The 24486-nt window shown below is 54.1% G+C and overlaps 2 protein-coding genes across 2 annotated transcripts; one reads left to right on the plus strand and one right to left on the minus strand.

Moving 5' to 3' along the window:
* The first annotated feature begins 301 nt into the window (after positions 1-301).
* Positions 302-17487, plus strand: TGME49_234970 (Tyrosine kinase-like (TKL) protein). The gene is made up of 18 exons (XM_018780410.1): positions 302-640; positions 1203-2557; positions 3113-3242; positions 3553-3982; positions 4421-6697; positions 7462-7528; positions 7907-8023; positions 8463-8549; positions 8962-9054; positions 9688-9831; positions 10365-10434; positions 11190-11271; positions 12276-12324; positions 13145-13615; positions 13935-13984; positions 14655-14701; positions 15473-15648; positions 16397-17487. The coding sequence occupies exons 1-18, from the start codon at positions 577-579 to the stop codon at positions 16667-16669; spliced, it is 5982 nt and encodes a 1993-aa protein (XP_018635845.1). The 5' UTR covers positions 302-576; the 3' UTR covers positions 16670-17487.
* Positions 16965-24231, minus strand: TGME49_234980 (hypothetical protein). Its single transcript, XM_002368872.2, has 2 exons — positions 21081-24231; positions 16965-20710 (listed from the first exon to the last, which is right to left on the minus strand). Exons 1-2 carry the CDS (start codon positions 21961-21963, stop codon positions 19311-19313), a joined length of 2283 nt encoding a protein of 760 aa, XP_002368913.1. The 5' UTR covers positions 21964-24231; the 3' UTR covers positions 16965-19310.
* Positions 24232-24486: the final 255 nt, after the last annotated feature.

A 24486-nucleotide genomic window follows, 5' to 3' on the forward strand; every position in this document is an offset into this window, starting at 1 on the left:
AGTTTCCTGTGTTCGTTCGTGCTCATATTGCACATTAGCAGGTTCCATGTTCTCCGTTCTCCTGAAGTGTGGCGTTTCCCTCTGGCTACGCCCTTTTTCACCCTTTCTTTTTGCGTGTCTCCCTCGGTTTTCACTTCTACATGGTCAGAGAAGCACCGTAGACTCGCTCATCGAGTCTGCCATCCTTGTGTCTCCATTATCGCTGCGCATGCAACTGGATGGCAGCTTGCTCCGTCTTTTCTCACAGGACAAACTGTCTCTCTTTTTGTCTCTCTTTGCTTCTCTGTCACTTTTTTCGTCTCGATTATTCTGTCCTTTCCCTCTCTCAGTTTCCCTGTGTCCTTCTTGTCTCCTGCGTCACCTCTCCACGCGTATTTCGCGCCGTTCTTCACCGTCTGTCGCGCGGTCTGTCGCACACCGTCTTCTCCGCCCTCCTCCCTTTTTCCACCCGCGTTGCGTTTATCTCTGCCCATTTCTTCCGTGAACACACATTATTTGCTCTTGAACTGGTGACCAGTACCTTTTCAGGTCGTGGAACTCTCGCCTTGGCTGGCACAAGGAGACGCAAATAACACCATGGAGGACGAAGGGAGCAGCGACGCCCTCCAGCCCCTCCTCGTTCTGATCAACCCCCACACAGGTAAGTGTCTTCATTGCCCACCAGAATTGTTTCGGCATCTCTTCGACCAAGTGTTGTAGGGAAAAGCCTGCAACTGTTTCTCAGGAGATCTTACACAGCGTCCCTGTGCAATGACTCCAACCCTCTCTACGGTGTACGGATAGAAGGATGCATCTGGCGAGCTCTCACGACCTCTTTCACCCAAGCACAGGCAGAGGAGTCGCCGTCTGTCTTCTCCTTCTGTCTGGATCCTCCCCCGCTTCTCCACCCTCTCTCCGCAGGCGCTGTACAGACACTTCACATCTCCATTGACACTTGCAGTCCAGGTTGCGCTGCCTTCGGGCATTTTCCTGACTCTGCGCCTTTTGAATGACGCGTGTCTACGCAGGCGCAAAAGCGATGCCGATTCCCTCGGCGCGCACCTGCATTCTGCTTTGTGGGCGACGCTTTTTCTGTCGAGCGAGCGGTGGACGCGTTTCGCGTTCAGACCTCGAAGAAGAACCAAGTGCATGTTTGCGCCTTCAACTCCCTGATCCGCAAATCCTTTTGACTGTGTGCGTCGACCGCTCCGCTCTGCGCTCAGGTCAAACACTCGTTCCAGCTGCTTCCTTCCCTGCCCCTCCTCCTCGGTCGCCGTATCCAGTCTTCCCTCCCGCCTTCGTCTCCTCTTCAGCGCGCCTCTCTCCAGCGGAATCCGGGCGTCTCTCCAAAAATTCTTCGGTTCCTGCTCTCTCTCCGCTGCAGTCTGCTTCTGCGTCTTCTTCTCTGTGCCCGTGGAAGGCCTCGACAGACATCCCTGTCGCAGCTCCTGGTCAAGCTGTTTGGGTTCTCTACCACCGGCCTCAGTCCGCATATGGAGGAGACGCCTCTCATTCTCCTCGCGACCCCTCTGCAACCGATGCACCTTCTTCTTCCTCTCCCTCTACTTCCTCTTCTTCCTCTTCCTCCTCCTCTCCCTCTTCTTCCTCCTCTCCCTCTTCTTCCTCCTCGTCTTCCTCTTCCTCGTCGTCTTCGTCTTCTTCGTTGTATAGCTTTCCTTTGAGGGAAGGTGGAAGCGAGAAACGCGGACGCGGCAGTCCGACTCGGCGTCCGGTGCTCGGTTCCGGAGATACGAGTTCCTCTCAGTCTCCACCTTCTTCGCGACCGTCGTCGACGCTTTCTTCTCCGTGTGTCTCTGCTTCTTCCTTCGTCTTTCGTCGCTCGTCGTCCTCTTCAGCGGCCGCGCCTGCGACGGCTCCTGCCCCGACGGCGCGGCAGCTTCTGTTCTCTCACCAGTGGCGTCTTAATCTCTGTGTTCTTCGAGAGGCTTTCAATGTGTCTTCACTTCTCTCCTCTTCGCTTCCAGAGGCTCGCTGTGTCGCACTCGCTTGCCCTGTGGGGTCATGTCCGGACGCAAGAGCTCCAAGCGAAAACTCTGCTGCGGGAGAAAGAGCGACCCAGCAGCCTCCTCTCTCCGCAAGAAGGAGGGCCAGAAGAGGAGAGACAGCGCGAGACGCAGACGCACGGGATGAGGACGAGGAGGCGAGAGTGGAGAGACTGGTGCGAGAGTCGAGGAAGAGAGTGGCGATGAAATACGCGTTTCTCTTGAACAGACAAAACGTCGAAGAGCAAGAAGCGCCTTCCAAAGAGGCGCCCGAAGAGGACAGAGACGGAAGCAAAAGTGAAACTGCGCTCGCGCGACACCCCAACACCAACGGCAAGGCGGAGACACAAGGCCGACAAGAAGAGGGAGAAGACCAAGCATGGAGAGGAGAAGAGGAGGGAGAAGAAGAAGAGGGAGAAGAAGAAGAGAGGGATCGCAGAGAAAGAGAAAAGAAACAGAAAGCAGACTTGTATTTGAGACTTGAAGCTTGGAATTGGGGCGCTCGCGCAAAGGAACACCGAGAGCTTCTCCGCAAAGTCCAGGCAGAACTCGACGAATCTCTCCACCAGCAACAGGTACCGAAAACAAAAGGTTTCCAGATGCTTTTTCTCCAAATTACATTTCAAATCCTTTGCTGTATTCAAATATATCTTATGCACACATCTACGCTTTCCATGTGTACATGCACCGGTTAAACATATCCGAGGATAACGCTTGGCAGTACGCCCACCTATTTCTTCAACATCTATGCATATGTTCAGCGTCGACGTTGTCTGGTCCACGCGCGTCCGTCAGTGCAGGCGTTTCGTCGATGTGTCGAAGTTTCGGTTTTTCTGTCTGCATGCTCCTGCATACGTACAGAAGGACGTGGACTGTCCCCTTGCAAACATGTACACTGACATCCGGGTCTCTATTGGTGGATACCTATAGTCGTACATATATATATATATATACATATATACATATATAAATGTATACATATGTGTATACATATATGTATATAGATGAATAAGCATATATATGTGTATGCATATGCATCGCTATGTAGGTGTATATACCGCTTTGCATTTACGACGTTTCTCAATGAGCGCGGGAACATGTGCGGCATGGAGGATTGCGGCTTCTCGCAGGTTGCCTTGGCGGAGACTCAGGGGTGTACGTACCGACTGCCCAAGTTACTGTGGCGAGCGTTGGCTGAGGCGAAGGAATACGAAAGGCTTTTCCAGTCTTTTTCTTTGGAGGAGGCCAACAAACTCTACGGTGAGTGATCTACCCTTTTCGTCTGCGGTCATGTGCGCGCCTTCACGCCTTCGTCTCTCTCTTCGCCGCCGCGCTGTAACCAGCTTCCCAGTCACCTCCTGCTCTCGGCCTTCCCCTCGCAGAGTTTCTTTCTTCTTTTTGATGCTTCCCGCTTCTTCTCTCCCACAAGCACCGCCTATGGGTCGTCTCTGGCCCCGTTCATGCGCGCTCCTTTTCTCGCTGCGCTCTCTTTCTCGCTGCGCTCTCTTTCTCGCTGCGCATCACTATGTCGCTTCGGCCTTGTCCTTTTTGATCTTGTGGGTTTCTGCAGGACGCCGAGATGTGTTTGCGGACTGGCAAATCGAGAACCAGCGCCTCCGTCGCGCCTTCCTCGCCCAGCTCCAGCACCAGAATGCGCTGCTGCAGCGGGCGCGCGCGGCGCCTGGCTCGCCGCGGGTGGTCCAGCTCCAGGGCACTCTGGGACCACAGCCTGGCGAAGAGAGAGCAGGCTCTCCTGGCGCCCACAAAGAGCCTTTGCCTTGTCAAGACTCAGACGCGAAGCCGCGTTCAGGGCAAGAGCGAGGCAGAGACAAGGCGAGACGCGTGGTCGAGACCGCCTGCGCGAAAAAGCGAGACAGAGACAGAGAACAAGATAGCGAGGAAGCGAGGGAAGGAGACGGAGAAGAACGTGGAGAGAAGGGAGCGAAGCGCGAGAAGCAAGATGAAGAAGATGCCCTCCTCGATCAGTTGGAGGCTTACAGGTAAACCTGTTTGAGGCGGAGAGACACAGAGAACTATGAGGGTGAACTGTCTACAGTGGGTACAACGTAGTTCGGTTTCCGATCGACGAGGAAGGTCTCCTTGTCGTCACTTCGTTTGCCCTGGCCGTACATGAACTACACTTTTCTGGGGAGGAGTATATCATACGAGTTGGACTCCAGGTTCACACATTGAAGATGTTTTTTGTTTCGGCCCTCCCGGTTCTCGTCGGCTTTTCGTGACCCTCGTGTCAAGTGCAGTCCGTCTAGTGGTGTCCAGCGTTTGTATCTGAAGAACGACGACAGCTGAAAGAGGCGGACTTCACATTCAGCATCCCAAGACAGTGAGGCGCCTCCCCCTCGTGCTGTCGCGCAGTTTGTGCTTCACCGCTTGTCCACGTCTTGTTTTCCGCAAAAAATGAATTTACCATGTCTCTGCAGAGAGCGAGAGATTCGCCTGCGACGCCGCCAGGCACACCTGCGCCGCGGCATCGAACGTGCACTTCACTCTCTTCGCTCTGCTTCGTCTTCCTCTTCCGCTTTGTCTCCCTCGTCGGCTTCCGCTTCACCTTCTGCATGCATACGCCGTGGGGGTTTCGCGGAGGTCGGAGGAGGAGGTGCAGTGAAGAAGAGGAAGCGAGAAGGTACCGAGATGCTGCTTCGGACACTGCTAGCGAGCTTAGACGACTCTCAGTCTCAAGGCGGAGACGCAGAGTCGGACGTCTCCAGCAGTTCCTCGCCTTTCGCTGGCGGCGTCTCTCCGTCTTCTCGCGCTTCTTTCGCGACTCAGCACCAAAAGGAAAAATCCCAGGGAAAGAGGCCGAGAGGCACAGCGCCGTACCTCGCCTCCGCTGCACTGCGCCACTCCCCACGGGGAGAGGAGACCGCGAGAGAGCAGGGAAAAGGGGATGAAGACGAAGAAGACGGAGGCGACGAAGAAGGAGAGGACGGGCGCGGCGGAGACGAGGAGATTCACGGTCGAGGTGCGAGGGAGGAAGAGCGAGGCCGAGAGAGGAGCGAGGAAAGCAACGGGCGGTCTGACGTCGGAAGACCCGCGAACGGCCTTCGTGCTTCTTCTCCCTCTTCGCTTTCGCCTTTCTCTTTCCCCTCTTCTGTGGCGTTGAGAAGAAGAAAGGGACAGCGAGACGCGGAGGAGGCAGGGAGCAGCGAGGAACAGGTTTCTCCAGCTTTCGCCTTGCGAGGAAAGAGGCAAAGGGAGCAGAGCGCGAGCGGAGTTTGCAGGCGGGGGGCCTTGCGGAGGGGATCGAAGGAGACGCTGGAGGCCCCCAGCGAAGCGGCCAGGAGCGCGTCGCCCAGGAGCAGAGACGCAGGAGGAGGCGCGGGAGAAGAAGGACTTTGCGCCGCCCGGGGAGGAGACAACAACAGAGGTGGCCCACGAAAGGCGAGGAGACACGTTCGCGAAGTGCCGGCGGTTCAGGACGAGACCGCGAGAGAAGCCGCGGCAGGCGTTGGTGGGCCCCGTAGCCGAGCAGAGACGAACGACGAGCACGGGCGCGCAAAAAGCGGAGACGGTGGCGTTCTGACCAAGGGGACGCACGAAAGAGAAGAGACAGAAGAAGAAGTCGAAGCGGAAGGAGAAGGTCGTTTTGTGGGGAGCGACTCGCGAGACGTGCCGGAACGCGCTCCCGACAGGCTTGGTAAGAAAGAAGCGTCTGACGAAGAAGACGATCCGCATATGATGCTGATGTTGATGACTGACGAAGATAACCGGCACAGCCACAGCAGCAGCTCCTGTCCCTTGGGGGCCAGCGAGAACGGGTCGCGTTCGACCTGGGGCAAGACGCTTCTCCCGGCACCTTCTCTGCCCTCGTCGTTTGCTTCGTCCTTCGCTTCTTCATCTGCTCTCGCTCTCTCGGCGCGTCCCCTCGCCGTCGCGCGCTCGCAGCCGAGCAGCGAAAGAGCGCCGGAGGTGAAGACGGAAGACGGTGGCAGCGCGAGCAGGGAGGTCGAAGGAGACGAACGCGGCGCAGGAGTGGAGTCTGGCGAAGAAACCCACCTCCTGGGAAGGGATGTCGCGAGGCCGCTGTCGAAACGAAAAGGGCGAGACAAGGAGAGAGAAGCGGTGACCGAGACCAAGCCGCTTGGGCCTCGACCCGCGAATGGAGACGCACCGGAACTGCACGCGTCCCCAGACTTCACAGCAAGCGGAGAACAGGGAAAACGAGAAGTTTTGCAAGTGAAACACGAAGAATATAACGAGCCGGACAGGCGTCGCGGGTGTGAGCTATCCGACAAAGAAGGCGGACAGCGCCGCGAAGGCGAGAAAGCCGAGAAACCAGACGCCCTGTCGCGCGACCTCCCGCCGTTACGAGACAGAGAGGCCAGCGCCTTGGGAGACGTGAATGATACCCGAGGAGAAGGCAGTGAAAGTGGAGACAAGTGCCGAGAGAGAAAAGAGGAGAGCGACGAGTCTCTGACGAACGGTGGAGGCCCCAGCAGGACCACGGACGCGTCGAACAACCAACTCGCGCGCTCTGAGTCTCCGGTCTCCTCCTCAGGCTCCGCCTCTGCCGCCCAAGAGGGGCAAGAAGGCCCCCGAGCACCCGAAGAGACAAGAGGCGAAGAATACCTGGAAGACGCCGTGCAAGTCGAACACTTTGGGAAATACGCAGCCCTTCTGAAGAAATGGGAGTCCGTCATGGGAGAGCCTGTCCCTGCGCAGCTTCTCTGGCTCGATGAGACCAGGCCCGACCGACCGTGAGAAAAAGGGGAAAAAAAGGGGGCATTGTTAGGAGACAGAAGGGACAGGCGAGGGATAGTTCGGAGAGATCGAACCGAGAGTAAAGAGACAAAGAGACAGTGAGGAGACAGCAATGAGAGTACGCTGTGATAAGAGACTGAGGGGAGCCAGAGACGCAGGGCGGCACGCGCAGTGCTCTATGTCGGTTTTTGGGGAAGGAACGAGGTCGAAGAAAAATAGAGAGAGCTAAAAGAGAAGTTCGCTCTGCAGCACTGCAATGGAGAGACTGCAAGACGCGTAGATCGCTAGTCCAGGCCTCGCTGAGAAGTGTGTCTAGCTCGGGCAGCACTGGCTGAGGTTTTTTCAAGAGTTCAGCGACGTCACTAGGGAGCTCCCATGTCACATGCAGTGTTTTATGCGACGTCACCCAAACGACGCTAGATCGATTGAGACAGAGGATCTACAGCCCACATCAGTTCAACGCAAAAATCAAGCGAGTTGAGTAGTCCACTGCATGTGTACGCGTTCAAGCTTTGCCTGAGGCATTTGCGTGAGTGAGGGTGGATTGTACGCGTGAAGCACTCAGTATACAGTTTCTCAGTCCGAGGCTCCGTAGAAAAGGCAGGTCGCTCGTTCACCGCGAGCTCGCTCGAGGAACGACGGAGTCGCGGGACTCCGGTCCGACAGGACGCGCTGGAAGAGGAGAGAGGTCGACCGTCTTTACACGCGTTCGAAGAGTTCGTTCGCCTTTGTTGCGCCTCTTGGTATCGTTCCTCCGCAGGGTGCGCCCGCCGAGCCAAGATTCCTACAGAGACGGCAGCCTCTTCATCGAATGTCTGCATGTCGAGGTACATGTTCTGTTCTGGGGCCTCAGACGGCGTCTCTTTTTTTCTTGAAGTTGCGCCTTCTGCTCTCGTGTTAGGTCGGATTTCTTGTCCCTTCTGGTTGCCATGTTCGGAGTGAAGAGAGCGCCGGGGATTCGCTTTATTGCGTTTCTTTGCTGACGCGTCGACTTCGACCGCACCGAGGTTCTCGGCTCTTTTCTCATTCTCTCCTCTCACTCTCTTTTCTCCTCTTCTCGAGCTCCTTTCTCGGCCTGTCTTCTTCTTTCTCTCCCTGTCTTTCTGTTTCTCCCATGTCTCCACTGTTTTCCTCGTCGTCTCCATCTGCTGCTTCTTCGCTCGGAGACCCGTACTGCTTTGTCTCCTCTTCTCTGTCTTGTGCAGTCGAATTTCTTTCGCTTGCTGCACCGCTGCTTCGCCTCATGCGCAGGCGGCGGCGCGGCCAAGGGTCGCGGCTCTCTGCCCGACCGCCTGCGTGTCTTCAGGAGCCAAATTCTTGAGGTAGGGAGGGGACGCAGGCGTCTCGGGCGTCACACGACGCGAGTGCAGCCCGCTGTGCGAGACGCAGGAACACCGCGAGGCGCCACAAATTGGTGACTCCGTCGCCAGGCAACGCCGAGCGCCACTGCCAGATGCTCCGAGGCGCCCGAACAGGCCCTCTTGCAGATGTCGGTGCAATCGAGAGACCTGAAAAGAGAGGGGGGAGAACAGAATCGAGAAGATCACAGAGAAAGAGAAAGCGAAGGAAAGGCGGAGGAAGGAAACGGACTGAGCACTCGACTGAGAACGTCCACAGGGGCGAAGAGAGATCCACCGAAAAAGTCGCCACGTTGATGATTTGGTTTGTGGCGTCCGTTGGGGCTTGCGGCAAAGGCGCTGGAGGCCGGGGAGGAAGCGACAGACATGGAAGAGAGAAGAGCGTTTTTTGCTTTTTTTTCAGGAAAATGCGGAACTTCACAACATGAAGAAACAACTGGATGCGAGTCGCTACCGCTTGATGAAACAAACCAAACTTTTCCTTGCTCAGGTGCGACTGCGCTTTTCCCCGTTCGACCGTTCTACTTTGCGCTTTCAATTTCACTTCTCGTCTTGTCTCCTTTTCTCCTCCATGTCTCTCCTCGAGTATCCGAGAAGTTACTCTCTTCTTCCGACCTTGCATGTACTCGTGTGTGTAAGACTCGAGGACATCTGCTTTCCTGTTTGCGCCTTGCGTACGTAACGTTTTTGTATTTTTCTCTCTCGGGCCTGTTTTCTGCTCTTTGGCTTGCATGCATTTCCTCTCTCCTGCTGTCTTGTGTGTACTTGCTTGTCTCTCCGCTCTTGCGATCTAGATCTCACTTAGTCGCGTGTCTCCAGCCGAGTTTGTTCTTCTGTTTGCTGAGTCTTTCCTTTCGCGTTCATCGGGCGCCAAACGTCTTTTTTTGATTTCTTGCCTTCAGGCAAATTCTCAATTTAGCAATTTTCACCAGCTCAAGCGAGGCTATCGACTTCTGAATCTCCTCGGCAAAGGAGGCTTCGCAGAAGTTTGGGAGGTAAAATTAAATCAAAAAGCATGCCCATATATCTACATCTACATATATATATACACTTATGTCGACTTGTGTATGTTCAGTTGTCTGGCTCTCTCTGGCTGTTTGTTCTCTACGTCTCCGTCTTCGTCTACCCTGTCTCTTGTATTTGTGTTTCTGTATTCAGTATCTCCTTTCTTCACCATTGTGGTTGCTTTCGATCTCTCCTCTCAAGCTGCATCTGCACCTTTGCCTTCCTGTCTTTTCCGTTTTCTCTTCGCAGCCCTTGTATGGCTTTTCGCTCCTCTGTGGGAAAAGCAACGACTTTGACAAAGACAGTCCACGCAGATCCTCTGTTTCTCGTTTCTTGTTTCCGTCTCTTGTTTGTCTCTCTGTCGCGCTTCCTGTCTCCTCTAGGGAGATCTGTTTGAAGGCAGTTCTCCAGTTTTTGGACATGAGTGCTTCTCTTCGCCGCAGCTGAAGTGCAGACCCCACGCGCGCAGGTGGAAACCCACTGGGGTGCAGCTGCGCGCGTCGTCCCAAGTCCTTGAGACTAGACAGCAGGGGGAAGGTCAAGGTGCAGCTGGAAGGAGATCGTGAGTCTCTCTCCCCATGTACGGAGCAGACGGGCGTCCGCTGTTGGGGTGTCTTTTCCAGGTATTCGATCCTCTAACATGCGATGTCCTCGCCGCCAAGCTGCATGTCTTGTCGTCGGTCGAGAAGGAGAGCGCGCGGTGGCACATTGTGAAGCGCGTCCAGAATGAGATCGAAATCCATAAAGACATTCTTCCTCATCCCCATGTAAGGTGTTCTCCAATGCCCGTTCCACGAGGAGCTTTCTTTTGTCTCTTGCCTGAGTGCTTGTTTCCGGCGGCCGACGGGAGCGTTCGCCTCTTTCTCACGGTACGCCGAGCGGTAGGTGAATACCTAAACTTCGTTTATTCTTCTATACCCCCCTCGAGTCGTGTGGTGATCAGAGGACATACGGCTACGGGAGAGAGGCTGTTGCTCCCTGCAGCATCTTCTCTCCTTGCAGCCGCCTCGTTCTTTGTTGCAGTTGGCTGGCCTCCATTCGACTCTCCAGAGGAGTCCATACACGTTCATGATCTGTTTTGCGCGAATCCCTGCCCGAGCAGTTTCCTCGGATTCCCTCCTCTTTGTCCTTCTTCTCTGCTTCCGTCTCTCTGTGTCATATGGGCCTCCTGGGGCATGGCTGGCATGAGGATCCTTCTCCGCGGCCTGATTTCGACTCTCTCGCACTGTCGCGGGCGCCGCATGGAGCCATCGTTTGCCGCTTCGGCGTTTGTCGGTGGCGCCTCCTGTTGCTGTTTCAGATCGTCGAAATGAAGGCATGTTTCGAGATGGGGAACGATGTACTGGCGAGCATTCTCGAGTTCTGTGAAGGTACGAAAAACGGACGTCCAGGAACAGCAGCCGAGAGGACTTCGCTTTCGCCTCTCGACCGTGCAGGCAGTGAAGGCTCCTTCCCAATTCAATGCGATGTCTTTGGGAGTCCGACGGATTTCGAGCGCTCCACTTCTGTGCCTCTCCTGCGGCTGCGGAACCCCGACGCTTGTGTGGCTTGTTCGCAGTTTCGTCATTTGGCTCAATCCAGGATTGCTCTCTGACAGTCGAGCATTGCCTGAAGTGTGTCTGCGCAACAGTGCATGCTGACTACATGCGCTTGACGTTCGACGAACCAAGCGATGTTAGGAATCTGCCAGGTTCCACGTACGACTTCAGAAGCATCTGGCGCAAGTGTGCTGGCGTTTGGACCTTCTCCTCGCGTCTCGTTCCCTTTTCTCTGCCCGTTGCTAGGCGACGCGTTTCAAATTAATTTTACACCTTCTTCGAGGAAACGGATGGCAACGACTCCAAAATTCTAAAAACGTTCGAAACAGATACACTTCCAGCCAAGTCTGGCTGCTCTCTTCTTGTCGGGTGTCGTTCTCGTCCCTGTCTGGCTTCTGTGTTTTTCGTCGCCGCCCTGCAAATTGCGTTCGTGGAAGCGCCGTAACGAGGGGAGAGACTCAGAGAGGACTTCTGAATGCAGAACCTATACTTCGAGTCTCTAATCAAAAGACACAGAATTTGATGGGGTGAGACACCTCGAGGTGCGTTAGGCAGTGGCGCGGCACATTTGTTTTTTGTTTAATCAGGAGGCGACGTGGACCATTTCCTGAAACTCTCTGGGCCCCTCCGGGAGTCTTTGGCGGCTGAGTGGACGCGCCAGATTCTGGAGTGAGCTGAATGATGAGTCTCCAAAGCCTATTTACATGCCTGCGCATTCGTATCTATAACCGAATATGCGTAGCCGCATCCGTATGTCCAACCTTCGACGTATCCATCTCTCTGTGTATTTCCATTGTCTGTATCTCCTCAAAAAGCTGTGGCTGCCCATCTATATCTATATCTGTCGCTTTTTACCTTTCTGTATCCAGGTACAGTTATCAACATGCATCTTCGTCTCTACCTCTCCCAGAGTCTTTCCATGTATACCTGTGTCTGCCGATCTCTACCTGTCAGTCGATATCTCTATCTATCTGTCTCTATCTATCTCTGTGTATCTATCTCTGTGTATCTATCTCTGTCAATCTATCTATATATATATATATATATGTACATACATTTGTACCTGCGTGTACATTGGCCAGTGTTCTGGATAATAAGTTCACGAACAGAAGACATAGGTGGAGATAGGTAAGGCAGCAGGTGAGTGGGAATCTTGCGTCGCCGCGTCCACCTTCGTCCGTCCAAACACCTAGAACATGCGCGCAAAATTGCGAGAATGGAGACAGGAAAAGGAGACACACAGACAGAGGAGACAAACAGCAGCTAGACGTCTGCACTCCCTCGATGTTTTTATCTGTGCGTACCCCCCCGATTTCCCCAGGTGTGCGTCTGCTCACTGAGTTCTGCGGCGACCTCAAAGCAAAGACGTTTTTGTCGAACAGAAATATTAACCTACACCTACACGAATATGCACGTACCCACACAAGTATGCATATATGTGTACGCGTGTTTGTATAAACAGATATCAAATATATATATATGTATATATATATATATATGTATATATATATATATATATATATATATGTATGGAGCTGTGAGTTCGTGACAACATGTTTCTAGGACTAAGGAGATGTTATTTGGGTTCGCGTCTTCACTGAGAAAAAAGGACGAAAAGAGAGACACAGAGAGGTTGCGAGAATATGATGCGTTGTGTCCATGCGTTTTCGCAGAGCGCTTCTGTACCTGAAAAGGCAGCCTGTCGGAGTGATTCACCATCTCGTAAGTTTCAACTGTTGCTGGTTTTGACACAAGAACGTGGTTCTGTGCATGGGCTGTACCCGTGAGTGTACATTGAGACATCACACAGATTTCTTCATCGCTTTCGAATTCATACACATTTATATATATATATATATTTATAAATGTAACTGACAGAGAGTTTGTGTTTTTGATTGACTGGACATGGATTCGTGAAGCGTGGTTCGGTTCTTCTGTCTTTCGTCCTGTTTCTGCGCATCTGTTTTGTGTCTCGTATCGACGTTGTGAACCCCACAGTTCAGTCGTGTATGTGTTGATTCAGGCGATTCGCGCTGTGGTTGGAGATTTTTCGCGAATCGATTTTCGTTTGCTGGTCTTTCGTCGGCTGCCTCGTGTTTTTCTTTCACCTGCTCCAGTTGTCTATTTCTGTGCATCTTTCGCCGTCCGTCCTTTGTTCCTTCGCCACACAGTCTCCCCCTCTGAATCCTGGCTCCTCTTCTCTCTTCCACTTTCTCCTTCCACCATCAGTCTGTGTGTATGGCTCCTCAATTGCCCATCTCCGTTGTCGCCTTCGTCCCTGTAGTGGCTTTCTTTTCGGATTGATTTTTGACAGTCAAACTCACTCGTTTCCTTGACAATCCCCGCTTCGCTTCAAAAACAAGCAAGGCTCACATGTTCGACTCAGAAAAACCGTCTCCGTTTTTCCCTCGCATTCCCTTCCACCGCGTCCCCCCGTTTGCCGCGTAGTCCTGGCTGCCCGTCCGCCGTCCACGTCGTCTAGGTCGTCTACGTCTGTCTCTCCGTGTGCCTTTTTTCTCGCTCTCGGTTGCGCTGTTCCCAGGACATCAAGCCAGGAAACGTTCTGCTTCAGCGAGGGAAGTGCAAGCTGGCGGACTTTGGGCTTTCGCGCGTCATCCCGCGAGAACAAGGGACGCACCTCGCCGAGGGAGCGAACGGGCAGGCGCTTCTCTGGGAGGGCGGCGGAACGCTCTGGTACCAACCGCCGGAGTGTCTCATTTTCCAGCGGCAGAGACAGGTGAAACGCGCATGCACTTCCGAGGACGGTCGAAACCTCTCTCCCAGGAAGCGGGCACTCTCGCGGAACCCGGCGCCGCCAGGCGAACCGAGAGCGGCTCCCTCCACTTCCCCTCGAGAGCCGAGGGAGGCTTCTCGGAGACACGAGGCCAAGCTGAGGAGGGGCGGCGAAGAGGACAGAGAAGAGAAACAGAACCTCCTCGCGCTCGCAGACAAAGACCTGGAAGCCTTCTTCCGCGCACTGCCGGTTATTCGATCAGTGCCGCTCAATGATAAGGTCCGCACAGGGGAACGCACGGACGAGGGGAGCCGGGGGGAGAGACTGGGGGGTTCGTTAAAGACGAGCTTCTTTCAGGACTCAATCGTCGCTTTTGGGAGTGCTCACGCATGCTTTCTAGGGGAAATGCTTCGGCTAGCCTGGTCGCTTCTTTGCTGCAAAGTGGAACGTCTGTTGTCGCAAAACGACGCAACGCTCGCGGAATCCTGTCTTCACCTTTCTCTTCTCTCTGTCGCTGCCTCGACCTACGGCTCGCTGTTGCTTTCGCCTTCCTCAACGCCGTTTTCCTTAATCTCTTCGCCTCTTTTGTCTTCTTTAGATCGACATCTGGGCCGTCGGGTGCATCCTGTACGAAATGCTTTTCAACAAGTAAGGCGTTTCTCATCACTGCTTCGAACGCAATGTTTTATATCGTTCACATAGATAGACAGTGACCGACGTGTGCCGGAGAGAGGTCTTTGCTCACCGGATCGACGCTCCAGCTGCTTTTCATGACCATCGTATTAAAAATGCGTTAACCATAGTGGTATCCCCAGCGTATATATGGAAAATCAACATTTCAATTCAAGCTGTACAAATGTCGTGAAATTCACTGCGGTAGTCTCCGGCGAAGCTTTAGTCTGGACGGAATTGTTTTGAACATGTATCTGCACTGGTGATAATGGTTCGGACAGAATGATGATTCAAGAGAGAACATGCAGTACTTTGCCCAGCATCAGGGAGGAGTCCAACGAGTCGCATATCGTGCCGCCTGTACAGCTTGTCTCCAGATGCTGTCTATCCACTATACGCGAGGCTGGCTGGATGGGTCACCCCTAGCGGAGGACTACAGGAGCGGCGCTCTGCTGAAGGAGAAATACGGCAGTGCTGAATTTCCTGCTTGCTCGCCGTCTCTGTCTCTCGCTGTGTTGTAAACGGCGTAGTGGGTGGCGAGTTCAAGAGAAAAAGGAACTACGTCTCATCTGGGAGGGTCAAAACCGGGACTTCGTTATCAGCTTCATTGCATGCGCTGAAGCGTCTCTTGAATCTGTTTTTGCAGGCGCCCGTTCGGCCCCTCGCCCGCTCAAAATACAACAGACCCCACACGTAAGGAGACAGATTTCTCTTTCGAGGCTTCCTCGCCTTGTCCATACCAATATATATATATATATATATATATATAGCTGTTCAGCGCATACATTGAAGAATGGCTGAATATTATGGAGTGCCAGCATGTGTGTCTCTTCATTCGATTATCTCGAACGCAAGCGCGACTCTAAAAGAGAGGACGAGATAGAGGATGCGATCTGAGAGCTCATCAGTCAATACGGACTTCCGTATATTCACAGACGCATGCACGAGTGCACCTTTTGCGTCACGCATTGCCCATATATATATATATATATATATATATATATATATACGTATATATGCATATATATGTATGTGCATTTCTGCAAGTCGTTGACGACTTGACTTTTTTTCGTGTGGTTTATGGACTGTCGCATCGATCGGCGCCGCTGTGAAAGGCGCGTCTCGTTTCGTGGGGTGGCGCTGCACAGCAACCATGGAGAACTGGACGGTTTGTCTCTCGAAACTGGAGTCATGTTCAGGTATTCAAATGTGACTGGATCTACATATTTAGGTAAATGGACTTGAACACAGTCATCTCCTCTTACCGACATAATACAAAGTGTATGTGGACGGTACAGCGTCTTGCTCTCATGAGCCCCTCGACATGCGCGAGAGTGTCGAGAGGAGGACTCCGCTGTCTCGCCTCCGGACTTTCGTGCTTCTTTACATCCTTTCGTTCCCTTGAGCGCCCTCGGGTTCCTTCTGTTTAATCTCGCGACTTCCTGTTCTGCCTCACTTGCTCAGTTGCGCTCATTCGTGACGCTTACCGCGGTCCAGAGTTCCCAGGGCGCGCCACACCGAGTGAAGCGAGTCGGCAGAAAAGAAGGAAACCCCGAGAGACTTTCAGTCTCAGCGACGACAGAGACAAGCAGCTGTCCCCGCACAGTGGAGATGAAAATGAGCCTTCTGACGCGTGCCTCGTACGTCCACTCAAAGACGCTGGATAGCCATTTGTATCTGTCGATTGCTTTGCAGAAGTCTATGTCTACCCATCTGCATCTGTCCGTCTCCACCCATCGCTCCTTGTTTCTGTCTATCTGTACCTATCTCGATCTGTCTGTGTCTACGTATGTCTACCTCAGTCCATCTCTATCTCTCTCGACACCTGTCCCTGTCTGCCTCTGCCTTTCTCTCTGTGTCTCTGTCTATGTCTATGTCTATCTTTGTCTGCACGCATCTGTCCATCGGTCTCTACGTACGAGTCCCTGGCCCTGTCAAAAATCTATCGACCGAACTACCAGTTTGTACATCCGCCTGTGCGTGGGTATGTGCTTCTGGACGCAATCATAATTGTATATATATATATATAATATATATATATATATATATATGCTTGGATTCCATGGAGAAGAATGCAAGGGCATGCACAGGTGAGAGTAGAGCAATTCATGCATTTACAATTCTATCTATATCTGTATGAGCGAATCGAATACGAATACGTCTTTCGGCATCAGGTAGACGTCCAGACGTGATGCAGACGGAATGCTGTAGCGCCTTTGGTTCCTCGTCTTTAAAAGGCAAAAGGGCGTAGTCATTGTGGGATCTGACGAAGTGGCGTCTTTTTTTACAGAAGCGTTTTGGCGCCTCAGTATATAAGCCAGTCTCCTCGGTGACAAAACAGCGACTGACTGCCAGTGTGTTTTTCGCTTGTCTGTGTCCTTCTTTCAGGATTTGTTGGCGCGACTCCTCTGGTACGATCCATCGGGGAGACCGACAGTGGAAGAGGCACTGTGCCATCCTTTCTTTGTGCAGCACGAAGAGCAATCGAGAAGGAACGAAGTCTTGAAAGACGCAGATCCAGAAACGGCAGCACTCTTTGCAGAGCTCGATGCCAGTGTTCACGCTTTGGAGAGACAAACGTTCACAGGCGCGGTTGACCGAGAAGACGAAGAAGAGGAAAGATATCTCAAGGAGGGTCTTGCAGGAAGACCTAATCTCTGAAGTCGAGGAAAGGCAGAAAGGCAGTGACAGTGGGCGCCCCAGTTTGTTACAGACGAAACAGGGGGTCATGACGGAAGGCGGAACAAAGGCAAAGATGAAATTTGCGTTCTGCTGTTCCTGCCCAAGTGTTTTGTCGCTCTTGCCTGTCTCTTTCTTGCTCTCTTCGCGGTTGCCTCTTAGACTCCTGATGCGTGACAAGGACACTGTCGCCCTCCCCAGATAAAGCGATTTGTTCTTTGACAGTTTCTGCCATGTGCTTCCAAAAAACTCACACAAGTGCCCTCTTCACTTGTTTGCCCCCTCTGTGCCTCTTGCGTCTCTTCTTTGCGTTTTGCTGATTCGTGGCGATTCCTGATCTTTGCTCATCCTTTCTGTTTGAGATCTCTCTCCTTCTCGGTTGCCTCTCTCCCCCTTCTTCTGTTCTTTACATGCGAGGCTCCGGCGTTTCGTTGTCTCTGGGCCTTGGCTTTCTCGACTACATTCGCCTGCTCCGACGCGCACCGAGTAGGAACGCCAGCGGCTCTCATTGAAGAGCAGGTCTGCGACTTTCGCAGAAGCACGACACAGAGCCGTTCAGCGATCTTTTTTCTCTCCGTATCCGACAGAGTCCCTTTTTTCAGATCTCGACGGAAACGCAGACCGGGTGCTCTTTCAGAAGTCGACCAACTGTGTTTTTGCAACACCATCGCTCACAGAAAATGTGCACAGACAACGTCAGCGCCCATGCTTCACATAGACAGATACAAGCATATACGTACATGTACACATGTATACATAGGTACATATGCCTACTTGCATCCGTCTATCTCTATATGCAGATAAACGTCATATATATATATATATATATATGTATATATTGGTACACAATATTATGTGTACATGCATGCAAGGATAGAGAAGACAAGTCTTGGTGTAGATGCCATGAGCCTTCGCGCGATGCCGTGGAAGCACGAAGACTCTTGTCTTCCCTGGGTCACTGTATAGGGAAATAACGGCGAACCACGACTTGACGCATTCAGATATCCAAGCGAATGCTAGTACACTCTCGAGGTATATGCGAGCGTTGTGGCATTTTCCTTCTTGGCACTGAAGGCGATCCCAGAGTTCGTTGCATCGCAGATCCGCATCATGTCCAATGCGTCTTTGCTTTTTGAGGTGGACGCGAGAAACTATATAGGAAGTGTCGTTGAATTTCATATGTCTCCAAATATAAATTTCTATTTCTACTTTCACACTGTGACCACTGAGTACAAGGGTCACGGTCCACTTCTTGCGCTTGGCAAGGACTCCCGGAATTTTGAGATCTGTCTGTACAGAGAGTATCGAGGCCATCACGAGTCACACAGTCCTGATGGTCCTTAGAGGTTCCTTCGCGGTTGAGGCGAGTGGTGACAGCAATTTATGTCCTACGCGTAGAATTAAACTGATGGGGGTGCTGTATCGGCGTCCATTGAAATGTCACCGTTGGAGATCATCTACGCTCGACAGTGGAGTGACAGCTACGAACCAGAGTGGAAGCAAAGCAACCAAAAACTGTGCGTCGGCCCCTGTGTGTCCAGTCCTCTGTTGTCCCCGATTTTTCTCGACAGCAAACAGTCTTGTCCGCGTGGATTCTCGACATCGCAGCTGAAGAGAACAGAGGAGACATCTACTGAGGTGCGACCGGTGCCTGCGGGCTGCACAGTTCTAGAGGAAATTCAAACGCATCTTTCGAGTGACAAAAAAGGCAAAACCGACTCTTACGCGCGGTCTTCGATTCTGTGCTCTTTGTGTCAGCTCGAATATTTCCCCTTCTCTCATGCGTAATCTTGTGTCTTTCCTCCGTTCTTGAGAGCCCCTGCACTTTTCGCTCACTTCCAGAAAATCGGAAACTCTGCATGTCGCCGTCTGTCCTTTCTCCGGAGAAGGCGACTGTTTTGCGTGTGGCACCTCGCGTAACCAGAAGAAACGCATGCAGGTCAACAATGGAAAAGTTCGTGAATCGGTGAAGCCAGCACCCCTTGTGTCTCTGCCTAGAAGACGGCGGGAGCCTTCATCGACTAGCGAGGCACCCACCTTCCACTGTATGTTCGTCTACAAAACCAAAACTCTTTACAGACCTTCTTGCATGCACGCCTGCTTGCTTTCTCGTTCAACACAGTCCTCGAAAGCTGACGACGCTACGGAAAATCTCACACTCGCACGATTGACTGGCCTTCGGTCAGTCCTCGCGGGTCAACTTCATCATGGTTTTACACGCTCGACAACATCTCTCTCCTTCCCTTTTGGGCTCTGCCCTCGAACCAGCCTTGTACGCCTCAGAGCGACCTCCGTTTTCTCCGCTCCAGTAAATATATACTTGCACTTTTCTGCCCGCTGGCTGTATCCTCGGCCTTCGCTGAAACCGCCTTCATCCACGCGGCCTCATACATCCCCACAAGCTGCGCCACCTCGTCTCTGGGCTCCTGTCTCTTCGCCGTCAAACACCTCGCCCCTCGAATTCGAAAAAAAAACCTCTTGGCCGCGCGTTCCCTCTGCCAACACAGTGGAGCTGGGACCTGGTCAGCACAGAGCTTGAAGATCTCGACGCGTTCACAACGTGGAAACAGGTGCTCTGTGGAGCGTGTGCATCGCATGTCCAGTGTGTACCAGGATGGCAACCTCAGATGTCGTGTGCCTCGTCGTCGGCGATCTCGCGTTCTTCCGGGTGCCCGTTCACCTCGTGTGACTCGCCGTCGTTGCCGAAGAGCCACCTGAAGAACCCGAAGCGTTTCGTCTCGTTTTTGGCCTGGCTTTCCTCCCCGTTTCTCTCTGCTGTTCCTGCATCCACCTCGACCTCTGTTTGCGTTTCTGGGTCCGCGACGGAGGCCCTGAGCTTGCGGTTTGCGTCCACGTCTGCGGCATGCTCGACGCTGGTCGACTGCAAGTCCACCGCGCCTTTCTCGAGACTCTCTGTGGCCAGGGGCGCGATCTCCTCGGTTCGTTTCCGAACTCTCTCCAGCATGCTTCTGCGCCACTGTTCCGCCACGCGTCTCGCCAGCTGCGCAGACTTGCCGTGCAACTCGTCGTGTCTGCGAGTGCTCGGGCGCGACCCGGGCGGCACACGCAGCACAAGACCCGAGCTCTTCACGGGGCCCTCGGGCCCCGCACTGGGCCCGGTGTCCGGCACCTCGCCGCGACCGCGGTCGGAGTCGGGGAGCGACCGATCTGGAGCCCAACGATCTGGCACCCCCCGTCGGTTCGTTGTGGGCCCGAGCGGCCTTTCAAGTCGCCGCACCGCGAGGTCTTCTTCGTTCAGGGCTACGTCGACGGCCACAACCAGAGACACTTTCGGCACCGAGCTCTCACATCCTGCACGCCCTCTCGGATCCGGCGCCTCAGCGCTCCCTCCCCCCAGGACCTCCTGGCTACCAGCCCCCAGGCTGGGCGCGGATCCCGACGGGTCATCGACCGGAAAGGCGCCCGTTTCCGAGGTCCGCGTGTTCCGCACCCGCAGGCCGGCGGATTGCGTGAATTCTTCGAAGTTGGAGAACATGTCAATGCCAACAAGACCCTCAGTGGGCCTGGGCCAAGCGCTTCTCGAGTCTCGGACCCGCCCCTCGCCTCCGGGGGGTCTCCCTCCCTCGGTGGTTTCGGCCTCTGCCTGCAGCGTTTGAAACTCGCGACTCCGGGGTCGGGAGGGGACCTGCTTGTCAGGGGAGTCCTGAGCGACCTTCGCTTCTGCGGAGAAAACCTCGCGCGGAGGGGAAGTGCCTCGACACGAGGGATCGTCCGCAGGCACCCGGAAGTCGGAGAGGGGCCTGGAGAGATCTGCGCCTTCGAGCGGGGGGCCCCGACCGCTGCCGCGGTACGCAGTGAGGCGGAAGGAGTCATGGTCAGAGACGCAGAGGCTCAGGTGAAGCAGCGAGCCGCCTGGACCGCCTAGCCACGGCGCCCCGACCACGAGGCCGTCTAATACGTCCGCCGCGGTGATCCCCACAGGCAAGTGAGAGTAGAGTCGCCGAAAGGCCGTGGGCATTGCGTTGCAGAACAGTGTGAGAGAGAGCACAAAGGTCTCAGACTCTGGAAAGAAAAAAGCAAAAAACCGGCTCGACAGACATGTATACAAAGTGTAAAAACGGCAACAGTCCAAAAGCCCCAGAGGCACGGGGACACAGAGAGGCAGAGAGACAGAGAGACAAAGACAGAAGGAGAGACAGAGAGGGAGGTAGAGGAGAAAGGCATTTCGTTCTGTGACGAGGAGCAGGAACTGTGTGGAGCGTGAGATACGTGACATTTGTGAATCTCCTAGACGGGAAACGCGTGCACCCAGTGGCTCAGAGAAAAAGCGCCCGCGATGCAGAAATCCAAGAAAAAAGGACGACGCCTGTGAACTTCAGCGCGACGCGCAGACACAAATAGCGAGAAGACTGCCTGAAGGACTGCGGCTCACCGTATCCACCGTCTTCTTCCCCGACGACGCCGGTGGAGGTCGCGACCCAGGAGAGAAATCCGTCAACCCACCCAGTGGACTTGGGTTTCTCGTCGGAAGCTCCAAGAGACCCCGCAGGGGCGTTCCTGGCGGCCCAGGGCTCCGAGAGAGAGTCCGCAAGGTTCTTGCTTGTCCCCCGCGGCATGTCGGAGTCGAAGAGCTGGGGGACTTTCCACTCGTTGCCCTTCCTTTGCTTTTTCGAAGTGGACGCAGGCAGAGCTTCCTCTGGAGTCGCAGCCGCAAAAAGAATCCAGGCAGGGTCCGCCGCCGCAGACGAGGAGCCGCCAGTCGCGTTCGGAGGCAGCGACAGGGTCGAGAGGGAAGACGAGACAGGCGCCAGAAACGAGGAGCTCGTGGAAACGCCAGTGAACACGACGTGAGCTACAGAGAGAGAAGAGAGGAGAAGGACGGCAATCGAGACAAGACCTTTGAGAGAGGCCAGCGAGAAGTGACGCACGCGAAGAAGCGAAGACAGAGAAGAATAGACAGAGGAGCAGAGCAGCTGAGACTGAGGAAACGCGACCTCCGGAGAAAACATCCGCAAGAGCGACGTGACTCGTCTGTTGGTGCCTGGACCGAGGCGACCGTGACTCAGCATCTGGGTTCTCATCCAACAGCGAAGAGGGAGGAAAGATGAGGTCTTCTTTCCTCCGACATGACCAACTGGCAGACGCCTCGCCTCCTCGCAGGAACGAGCACGAGGCACCGTCGCATTCTCTCCCGCGTCTCGAGAAGAGTCTCTCTCCGCAAACATATCCCTCTTCTTTGTCGCCTCCGTTGCGCCCAGCTGTCTCCTCAGGACTCTCCCGCCAGGCCGGAGCACTTTACCCCGTGACTTCGCCATGTTTCTGTGCCAAAATCCATTCGCCTGTGTAAATCCGGTGCGCTCTGGCCTTCATGTACCCAGAAACGAGTCTCTGAAAAAGCAGGCTGTGGTTCAAAAACGACAAGAACGCGGCTTCTCTCGGCGAGGGCGCCACACCACATCTGAAAAAACGCGGCCTCTTGACATGGAGGACGACGCCCTGTTGACGGCTTCTTTTGACGAAGAAGCAGTTTCTCTCGCTGTTAAACGAAACAGTAGCGGCGACAGTCGTGTGCATGCATGCCGCCTAGAAGACATTTCCTCTCCCTTCTCCACAGAAATGACAAGGTTCTTGACGCACCTAAGGAGACGGCCGGCCTTTCAGCGTGAGAGGCATGCAACGCCGAGAGATTATCCCCATCACATCGCGAAACAAAAGTCACAGCTCCTTCTGTCTTTCGTTGACTGCGTCTGCCCCCCAGGGAACTGGAACGCAGAATCGATTTCTCTGCAAACCTCTCTGCCTCGGCAGTTTGCGTCGCTGCGACGCACAGCTGGCGGGTGTACCTACACAAAGGGATCACGCGAAAGGCTCGACGAGGCCCGGCATCCAGAGAGCTTCAGAAGTCCGCAACTGCACAGCTGTATGTGCAGGTGGAGGGCACCTGCGAGTTCACTGCCGTGTACATCAGAGGGCTCGCTCTCTGCTCGGCTCTCTCGCAGACACGACAGTGTAAATGAGTGAAACTCCCCTAGCAGAGAAGACGCAAACGCAAAAATCTCGTGTAAACGGTTCGCCGCGGATCCAAACGAACAGCCGCAGAAACAGGAATCGAGCGCAGACGAGACACCGAACCTCCGGGCGATTCCACTGGTAACACTACAAGCAGAGCCAAGAATGCGGTCCAAAGTCAAGGGGACGAGGTTGCCTCGTTCACACGCACCAGATTAAAGTCAAGAATGTCTGCTCAGCAGAGACAGAGAAAAACGATTCTTTGTTTACTCAAACCAGAAGAAGACAGGACTCTCCCCCAACGAGGCGGCGGCTGTTAGCGACCTGGGCGCGAGTCCGGAATTGGCAGAACCGCTCGTGCTGTCAAACCCAGTGAAACAGGAACGTTGATCTGTACGATATCTTCCCCGGGTCTACCTGTCTAGATTAACAAGATTCGTTTCGGCAGGACCAACCGTCAACAAATGTTCCATCTCGGTGCTCCTGCTGCTGCACAGCCACTTTCTCAAATCCTCGATCGGGTACCTTGGCTACGTTTGGAGGCAGCTACGGGTCGGATGTAGCACTAACATGATTCTCCGCATTTCACTTTGTCTGGCTACACATTTACACTTTGGGAGCTGCTGCTCTGCATGCGTGGAACGCGCCACATGAACAGCCTGACGCAGCACAGACAGAAAATCAGACAAGCCGCCGCGAAACGGAAGCAACGGACGACGCCTCTGCAGACTACTCTTTGCACAGGAGGCCCCCCCGGGTCGTGAACAGCAGGGGAATTCTGCGGAAAAGCCTGACCTCCTGAGCGGCTTGGAAAAAGGTGAGAGAAAAGCCGCGCGGTTTCCCGCAGAATTTCGAAAGATGGACGGGGAAAGGCGGAAACAATGCGCGTATGCACACCAGCCGAGACCCCACGGTGTTCTTGGTTTCCACGGAGCCTTTAGAATCGCTTTTTCGGGATTTTCTGGAGAAGCACCTTTTAGGTGTCGAAAAACTCGGTTCGTCGTCTCTCGCGGCTCGTGCAACCTGTGAATTGCTGGAGGAACGCCGTGAGAAGGCGGACAGTTCTGCGGAGTACGCCGCCGCCGGGAACGGCACCGCACGTTTTCTGCCACTGAACCCGGAACCACTGATTCTCTGCCGCAGATCAACAGCGCAAAGAGAACAAAAGCTTCACGGAAGCAAGGTCAGCAAACGAGTGACGAGACGACAGTCGTGGAGCGAGCGCCTGCGCCTTTTCTTCGAACGCTTCAGGAGGCGATAATTCGAGAAAACGCCCAGGAACCATGTCTTCCAGCCGTCAGCAAAGAGCCACACACACTAGCGAAGGCGAAACACTCGTCGCGTAAACAAGCGGATCATTACTTCCGGAAGTTTTTTTTTCGATACGGAGGCGTACCGCTCAGACGGTTGCGTGCGGAGCTCGAGGAAACTCGGGAAACGGAACTCGCGACCGTCACAGTCGCTTGCTCCACTTCACCCGGTCGAAGTTCCAGCTCTCCATCCGCGCAAGTCCACTTCGAAAAACCAAAATCCACACAGCCTATAGGAGACAAACTTCGAGAAAAAACACTCGCATCTTCTGCGTCGGTTAAACCTCGTCGCCCGCTCTGTTGACCCGAATGCGGTCGCCCTCTCAAAGAGTGCCAGCCGTGAAAGAGTCTGCATGCGCTCACAGTCTTGTGAGAAAAGTCTCTGCTGAGTTGCCAGGCTTCCATGCCGTGCTCTCGTCGTTTCTCAACTAAGACCCACCCATAGAGACGCACTCGACGTCCCAGATGCTGGAGGTCGCCGCCTCGATGCACCAATCTGGAAACATGTGAGGAAAGGAA

The sequence above is a fragment of the Toxoplasma gondii genome, chromosome X, assembly GCF_000006565.2.
Source record: "Toxoplasma gondii ME49 chromosome X, whole genome shotgun sequence".
Taxonomy (NCBI): Eukaryota; Apicomplexa; class Conoidasida; order Eucoccidiorida; family Sarcocystidae; genus Toxoplasma; species Toxoplasma gondii.

Bases quoted from the DNA above. Each gene is read 5' to 3' on its own strand.
- TGME49_234970 (XM_018780410.1), top strand. From the start codon at position 577: ATGGAGGACGAAGGGAGCAGCGACGCCCTCCAGCCCCTCCTCGTTCTG. The intron at 8,550-8,961 runs GTGCGACTGCGC...TCTTGCCTTCAG, and splicing joins CCAAACTTTTCCTTGCTCAG to GCAAATTCTCAATTTAGCAA. The intron at 13,616-13,934 runs GTCCGCACAGGG...TGTCTTCTTTAG, and splicing joins CAGTGCCGCTCAATGATAAG to ATCGACATCTGGGCCGTCGG.
- TGME49_234980 (XM_002368872.2), bottom strand. From the start codon at position 21,963: ATGGCGAAGTCACGGGGTAAAGTGCTCCGGCCTGGCGGGAGAGTCCTG. The intron at 20,711-21,080 runs GTGAGCCGCAGT...TTTTCTTTCCAG, and splicing joins GGAAGAAGACGGTGGATACG to AGTCTGAGACCTTTGTGCTC.